The sequence below is a fragment of the Taudactylus pleione genome, unplaced genomic scaffold (genome assembly GCF_031769625.1).
Source record: "Taudactylus pleione unplaced genomic scaffold, aTauple2 ptg000079l, whole genome shotgun sequence".
Classification (NCBI taxonomy): Eukaryota; Metazoa; Chordata; class Amphibia; order Anura; family Myobatrachidae; genus Taudactylus; species Taudactylus pleione.
The window spans coordinates 3,991,249-3,999,654 of record NW_028284481.1 but is presented as its reverse complement, the minus strand read 5'-3'; the positions used below and the strand labels follow the sequence as shown (position 1 = coordinate 3,999,654).

Genomic DNA, 8,406 nt, shown 5'->3' with positions numbered 1-8,406 from the left:
ATGGCCACATTATTCCCACCAGGGGTGCAGAGGGGGGTGGGTACTACCAGGGCAGGCTCGAGGAACGTTCGGCCAGTGCAGCCGAACACCAGTGCAGCCACCCCCGTAGAGAGCGCACCCCTCCCAATTCCAGCTGGACAGGCCTGTTTTCAGGCACTGCCCTGCTGTTCCACCCACGGAAGGGTGGGCACCCCCACCAGCACAGCTGTGCAGTGGTGCTGGACCACGGAGAAGAGGAATGGATGCCACACACATTCACGCTGCATTTACTTAGTGCAAGAAGAGGGCTGGGGGCAGCTCAGCTACTAAAGGAGTGCTGGCCTCGCCCCCAGCCTGGCAATAAACAGGAGGCGTGTCATATGGGCCACACCCCATTTTTAGTCACACATGGGGTTGACTGGCACCTCAGTCCCGTTCTGCACAGGGCGCGGCACCTCCTGGAGCCAGCCCTGGGTACTACTGATCCGGGCCAGTTGGAGGGACCCAGTGGGGGTGCAGGCCAGAGACCACCCACACTGACCACACCTGCATAGCAGCACATCTGGTAGTAAGAGAGCAGGGACTGCCTCTGCAATTGTCTCCTATCACTGCTGGAGCCGCTATACAGGCAAAGTGTCCCCCCTATAGCTATCCCCTTTGTTGAGCCTGCGATGGCACTGCACACAGTAGTTTATTCAGGATTTTTTGGGAGGGGGTGTGGCCACTTCATATGGGCAGGTATAACACACCAGAGAACAGGACCATCAGTGATAGTTCTTCAATTGTCTGCTGGAGTCTGGTTTAAGTTGTTTAAAAATATATTTTTGACAAAACGAGGTGGAGATAGTTACAACAGCTGCTGGAGGACCAGAAAAGGTGTAGAGGACATGGTGCTATTGGCAGGGCCGCAACTAGGGGGGGGCTAGAGGTGAACGTACACCGGGTGCCGGAATGCAGGGGGTGAAAAAGGGTTGACTCAGCCCCCGCACAGTCTTGTAGTTCACGGTGACTTGGGGGCTGCAGAGGGCTCTGCTGAAAATGGCCGCTGCCAAGGAGGAGACAGATTCTACTGTCTGTTAGGCCAGCGCAATGCACATAGCATTCCCAGAAGTACCGGGAACGCTGGCATTGCCATGGAGAAGATGCAGAAAGCTGCATCTTCTCCCGTGAAATCCCCTGGCAATGAGCACAAAGTAATGAGCATAAAACCCCCTGACAATGAGCAGGTAATTTTAAAGTATTTCGAAGCCTTACTGTGGGGCATAAAATGGTGTCAGGCAAATATTTAAGTTGCACTTTGGTAATAGGCATTACAGTGTGTGGCATAATGTGTAATGGGCATTATGGTGTGTGAAATAATGTAAGTCACTATAGCAGGGACGTCTGACTACTGCACTGTCTTATGGAGGAGCAAGGACAAAATCCAGGTAAGGGAAGTCAGGGGGCGCAAAATTATTGCCTTACACCGGGTGACAGATATCCTAGTTTCGGCCCTGCTATTGGTAAAGCTGCATACACGTAAAGATTTTCTGTCCAACCATCTAACTTTTTGATTGGTTGGAATCAAAACCTGGTAACGTATGGGAGCAAAGGTGCCCCCACACACATACCGATGTGATCTCAATTACACAATGTGTATGATTTCCCCCTGAACTCTCCCCGGGAGCTCCCTGGCTGTCCTGCACACGATTTGGTCTGAAAATGCTGCCGATGTGATACACGATCTATCATGCTTCCTAACTACTCCAGTGCATCGTGACTTGAGATTGTCAGATCTGCCCTATAGCACGGCCGATCTGAAGATGCGATGTGCGACGTGCATCGCATAGTGATAGTGAGTGGGGACTCACAATGCGTCAGAATCAGCCAGATCAGGTAAAATATCGCTGTGTGGGCACCTTAACTGATCAGCAATTTGCTCCTAAACGCCAGAAAACAGATGAAAATGGCCATCAGACAAAGTTTGTTAAATGTTTGATCTAAACAATTTGTTCAAACAGTTTTTGTCCATTTTCTGGCATTTGGGAGCTGATTGTCATTTACTATTATACATTACCAGATTTTCATTCCAACCAATCAACTAGTTGGACAGAAAATCTTTACGTGTGTATGCAGCATTAGTGAGATGAAATGGGCCGTCACACCAAATACATGTCATTCTGTATGGCACATGGCCGGTAGTTAGAGCCATCGACACAGCCACTCAGCTTTATATCCCATAAGGGTGCACGGGATAGTTAGCAAAGTTTGACTATTGTAATATTTGCTGCAGCTCGTGTGATTGATTTTTACATATAATCTATGGCTATTTATAGTTACAATGTAACATCTTTTTACATCAAAATCTGTCAGTGACTGCATTCAGCTTGCAGAAGATCTGATAGGGGAGACAGAACAAAGTAGACTTGTGTTATCGGCCTCATGGACTATGAAAATAGGGATGAAGTCTCTCAGCTGCCCTGTACATGTCTTCCATCTTTCAGGCCTTGCACAGTGGTTACAGAGACACAACAACTCCCCTCTGTGCTGAAGCCCAGGCTTAACACCACACACATGGGGACCCAGCTGTCCTAACTCCTGATTTCACTTTATACACAACCCCACAGCGTTGCTAAACATCACAACACAGGCTTGAATGCTTCCAGAGACCACTAATCTTTTATGTATGATTATGGGAGAACATTGGGAAGAGGCTTCATAAATGAAAATGCCCCTTTAGGTGCAGTGTTTTTTTCTGGAGGTGCTAAAAAAAAAAAAAAAGTCAGATTTTTCCTAAAATCATATATTTTTTGAACAATCAGTAGGACTTGCTCTGGGACCCCTGCGAAACCCTCCCCTGACTAAGTAATTTGAAGGTTCCAATTGGCTTACCTTCCAAAGCAGTGACTTCTGCAGCTGGGTAATGCAAGTGTGACCCCCCCCATGCATGTATACCCCACCAGAGCTGGGAGAACTACATCTCCCAGCAGCTCTTGCACCTACTTGTAGCCTCTCAGCAGCCCAGTACCCCATGACCAGATGGAGTGGAGGCCACATAAGCATCTTACTTTTATTGGAGACCACAGGAATCTGGAGCACACATCCCTGCAGTAATCCAAAAAAAATGGGCACAAGGTTTTTTACCTCGGACCCACTTGGATATGCCGCTAACTTGAACTTCCAACAAGTGAAAATCTGATACAAGATCAGAGACGTCAGCATGATATTATATCCTACATAGTGATACTTCTCAGTAGCTGAACATAACCTGTGATGATACATTTCTAGGAGACATCCACACTTGAGATAACAGACATCAGCACTGATAAGTGACCTGTTTATTAGGTCTCATTTTGTACAGTAACTTATTCTCTGCAGATTTAATATTAGATCTACAGCAATTATTCACAACAAAAATGTAAGAAACCTTTGACACCATATTAAATGACAGGATATTTTTGTATCAGGAGATCTGTCACATTTGATTAGCAGTTCACACATACTGTACATAATATTTGGATAATATTGAGAACACTCAGTAACATTCTATTTGCCAATTAGTGTGTTCCCTTCTAGCACAAAAAAAAAAAAAAAAAAAAAAAAAAAAAAGGGGGGGGGGGGGTCAGTATATACAGGCACCTCTACACTAGTCCTCAGTTATAAGACCAGAAGTGATCTGGCCGCTTGACCCAAAACAAATAAGCTGCATCAGTGTCTTGTGGTGTTGCTATAGGCACAGCTATACAATGGAGGTCTACAGTTTAGCCATTTTTTTTTTTTTTTTTTTTTTTTTTTTTTTAATAGGACATATGCACAACACATGGTCAAGTAACACTCAGCATTGTGTTAGTCTTCAAGCATCATGCAGGTGGTTAGACACCAAGGTTACAGGAGCCATGTTATTGAAGACCTCACATTCTGGATACAGCAGACCATTCCTCCTCTTCCCTCTAGCTGGAGATCAGGTTAGCAGCAACTGCACTGAGGAACTTGTCACAGGCCGCCCGGTCTGCATCAGGGAAGTGTTTGACAATGACCTCTAGGAGGCAGTCACACATCAGCTGGGGAGAAGAAGAGTATTAGCTCCATTTAGTATAAAGCCACCCATGAACATATTGTGCAAGATGCTGTTGTGGAGGAGAGGCCCTGCTTGGCCTATCCCTTTGATACAAGGTGAAAGACTGGAACCTTTAACTTACCTATATTGGTAAAAACCTAAAGCCAATATCTCTAGAGTATTAGTATTACAGTCTATGTTCTGAAGCCAATAGGTCTACTTGGTCAGTATGTCCTACCACTCCCAGCCATCACTGCTGATCCCCTACAATAAGGCCTGGACAAGCTGGTCTAACAAGAGACTCAGTTTAATTGAAAACATGATTTCTAAATTTAGCAGCTTACCCAGTAATAGGTTCTGTAACATGTCAGGTACCACTCAGATGCAGACTGATCTTTAGGAGGTCACCAGGCAGAAGACTATAATGTGATTTGGCAAGTAAAGCTTTAGTTTCTTACCATATACTGTAATATACCAGCCTGGTCACATTAGCTCACTGAATAATGTATCTGAACCACTGCTACTTCATATTGGAGGTAAAATGGTTACATAGTATCAAGTTGGAATTTCCAGTATATTCAGATCAGTTAAAAGCACCAATATCCAGTTGGGCATAGCACTTGGTGTGGGGCATCTTATGTAGCCACTATGATGGCAGTCTAGTGATGTTGTATATTAGGTCATAGGAGTTACACTAAGAAAGGATGTAGGACAGTTACCAGAGTCCACCAGCTGCCTGAGGGAAGTAGCCAGCTGATGTACTTGGCCCTCCAAAATTTCTACTTATTCATTGAACTGGCAGCCAAAGCCCAATAGGTAGATTGAGATCTTTATATTGTGACACAAGTTGACCAACATAGAAAACAGAAGTGTTTTATGAAAGTTCTATGACACTATTCTTTGTGATAATTCATAGAAACCTGAATGCAGAATCATAGCTGTAGAGGTTGGATACTCCCTTGTAGTTTGGGTGATTAGCAGGTTATGTCCAGCCCTCAGTAAACAGGTTTGTATTGCATGAAATAAAATTCCTGTTTCATATTAACAAGGCGGCTCCAAGCTGCACTGTGCAGTGCAGTAATGAGTATATGAATATGTAGCAGAGACCTGGTAAGCTCATCAGGCTTCCTATACAGGTAACGTTCCTTTGCATATTACACAGGTCACATGCTCACCTTGATTGTAGCTACAGTCAGTTTCAGCTTGTTTGTGTGCATATCTCGGAGGCTGGACAGGTTCCCTGCAAGGTCTCCCAGGTTCTTCAGGGCTTCTACACAGGCACCAATGATCTTCTCTCCCTGGGTGTGTAGATACTTGGAGCCAGGACTCAGGTCATTGTCACCGAAATGAGACTTGGTCTCAGGGTGGTTCTGGAAGAGTCTGAGAGAAGATCAGTAGTTACATTGTAGAGGTTACATAAAGCCAGGATGCCCCTAATTTATGGGAAGAAGGATACGAGGATACATACATGACTGTCAAACATGGTGCTGTACTAGTCATTCTATTCTGTACAGGTTCCCCAGGAATATATCACCTCTGATGGGGACTGCATGCATTAGAACAGTGGTAGCCAACCCTGGTCCTTGAGAGCTACCTACAGTGCATGTTTTCCAGGTCTCCTCACAGAATTAAGTGATAATTAGCTCCACCTGTGGATCTTTTCAAGTGTGTTAGTGAGTAATGACTACACCTGTGCACCTACTAGGTGGTCTGGAAAACGTGAACTGTTAGTAGCTCGAGGACAGAGGTTGGCTACCCCTGCATTAGAAGATGGGAATATGCTAATATACAGGGGTCAGCTTCATGGAAACTAGGATTATATGCATGTGCTATCACAACTAAACCACACAAGAGGCCCAGATACCCCTTTATAAAATTTATAGATATAGCTATAGTCTAAATATTTTATTAGGACAGAATATACAGATTGCCCATGTATCATTAGAACACAGGCATCAGAGCCTGAGGAATCAGGGATAGGTTGTACAACATTTTAATAAGCTTTGGGCTAAATGTTTCCAGCTGGAAACTAAGAATTTGTAATGCAGCAGTCAGAACCCAATATGAGACAAGAACGAGTACACTAAGCAATAAAAAACCAAAACAGGGCCAGCACCCCGATGCTGCCATCACCTGGAAGGGATTACAACATAGCTCCATTCTCTATGTAGAAGACAATGCAGCTGTCTCCTAAAGCCCCATTACAGACAGGACAGAGTGGTTATAGGGCAAAATCATACATGCCTACCCTCCCAGTTTTTGCGGGAGGCTCCCGATTTTTCAGGTAACCCCCTGCACGGGTAGGCATTTCTCCCGCATTCTGCCCACTTCCTAGTGAAGTGGGCAGAATGAGGAGAATACTCGCGGGTCTCCGTGTAGGGTCGGGGCTTAAAACATGATTCATGTCATTTGGCCCCGCCCCCTATGCAAATTCTAGCCTATCGCGTAAATTTTACCGTGAGGGGGTGGTGCTTAATGACGGGAATCGTCAGGCCCCGCCCCCATCACCCCCCTCCTGCTTCTCTTACCTGGGCTTCTCCTGGGAAGAGATCTGAAAAGGTAGGCAACTCGATCTTCCCAGCAAACAGACATAATTCCCTTTCACTTAATAAGTAGTCATGTTTCACTTAGGATAAGAGGTACAAGAGTAACCCATTATCAGTTATTGTATTGTTTGCTGTAGACCACAGGTTCTCAAACTCGTTCATCAATGAACGTTTTCCATGTTTCCCCATAGTCGTAAGTGAAATAATTAGCTCCACTTGTAGATCTTTTAAAATGTGTCATTGCCTGACTGCACCTGCTAGGTAACCTAGAAAACATGACCTTTGTGAGGTCCTGAGGACAGTTTGAGAACCACTGCTGTAGACATCATGGGAATAAGTGGGGCAATAGTGGGAAACCATGACAGCACTATAGGACAGGGGTTCCCAAACACTGTCCTCACGTGTTTGGGAACGGTCCTGGTTTTAGTGATATCCATGCTTGAGCACAGGTGTCTTAATTAGTACTACAATTATTTTAATTTAACCATCTGTGCTCAAGCATGGATATCACTAAAACCTGGACTGTTAGTGTGCCTTGAGGACCGAGGTTGGGAAACACTGCTATAGGGGTTTCACCTGCCCGTAGCCTCATGTCGAAGATTTAGCAACAATATCTGCAGAGTCCATGTCACTGTCTGACAGACCTATCCTGACACCTGGCGATCTAGATCACCTTTATATAAGAACATATGAGTCATTGGGGGGGGGGGGGACACCAACAATTGTGCTCATGCAGGATATCCTTCTAACCCGGCTTGTCTGATAGGTCCTAGGATTTTATTTGTTTAAATATGTAGTATTTATGTACAGGAGATTTAATTTTACTAGGTCAGTAATTATTCCACTATTCCCACGGAAAGAACTCCTTAAAACATGTCTTAAGGTTACAACTGGAAGAGGGAGATTCAGGCTGTGACAGATGCTATGTTTATTTAAAAGATAAATATACAAAGTGCACTGCTCCTGATAATCAGATTCAGCATTTCCCATAGCCTTGGTAGAACCATAAATTAGGATTTCCCAATCTAGCAATCTGCTCCCATACATTAGATTTCTCACTGATTTGCAGATCACTTTCAGCAAACAGATCTGAAAATCTTGAAAGGATCCATCATTTTACTAGTAACAGTCTGCTGATTGTGTCCATACACTAACAATCTACAGCCCCAGTCAATCTGTGAAATCCAACATGTTAGACAATCTGATTTAATTCAGATCACTGTTTGGTTGCAATCTGCGATGCCCATAAATTGCAGATTTTATACACAATTGATTGATGTATGGGGGCCTTAAAGGGAAAAAGGGAAAGAGGTTTTATACAGTCAATTGCAAATTGCTGATATATGGGGGCCTTTAGTCATTAAAAAAAATGACTGACAGATTACAGCTAGAAAAAAAGAGGAACTGTACATAAAAACCAGGACATAGAACCTTGTAGATGTCTCACCTGTCCATAGCCTCACTCCCCAAGTCCTCAGATTTAAGGGCAACCTTCTCAAACAGGGAGCCCATAGCAGCCGTCTCACTGTCTGACAGAACCATCCTGTTACCTGGTGACCTCTCTTCCTTAGCTCAGTACCCACAGAGCCTGCACTAATAACCAGGGCGCTCGGAGCGCCTTTATATAGGTACAGATGGGTCATTAGGGGACCATGTGACTGACACACCTGTGCTCATGCAGGATCTCCCTAATACCTGGCCTGTCTGATAATCCATAGGACTGGAACCTGAGATTAGTGATTAAATCAGGGCATCCCAACTCCAGTCCCAAATGCTATAAACAGGTCATGTTTTCAGGATTTCTTTGACGATGACCAGGTGAGTTGATGTATTATACTGTGCCAA

The 8,406-nt window shown here is 44.6% G+C and overlaps 1 protein-coding gene across 1 annotated transcript; it reads right to left on the bottom strand.

Annotated features, from left to right (window-relative positions):
* Positions 1-3,046: 3,046 nt before the first annotated feature.
* On the bottom strand, positions 3,047-8,169 carry LOC148532347 (hemoglobin heart muscle subunit alpha-type-like). The gene is made up of 3 exons (XM_088467983.1): positions 8,009-8,169; positions 5,191-5,395; positions 3,047-4,019 (listed from the first exon to the last, which is right to left on the bottom strand). Exons 1-3 carry the CDS (start codon positions 8,101-8,103, stop codon positions 3,909-3,911), a joined length of 411 nt encoding a protein of 136 aa, XP_088324109.1. The 5' UTR covers positions 8,104-8,169; the 3' UTR covers positions 3,047-3,908.
* Between the last annotated feature and the right edge of the window lie 237 nt (positions 8,170-8,406).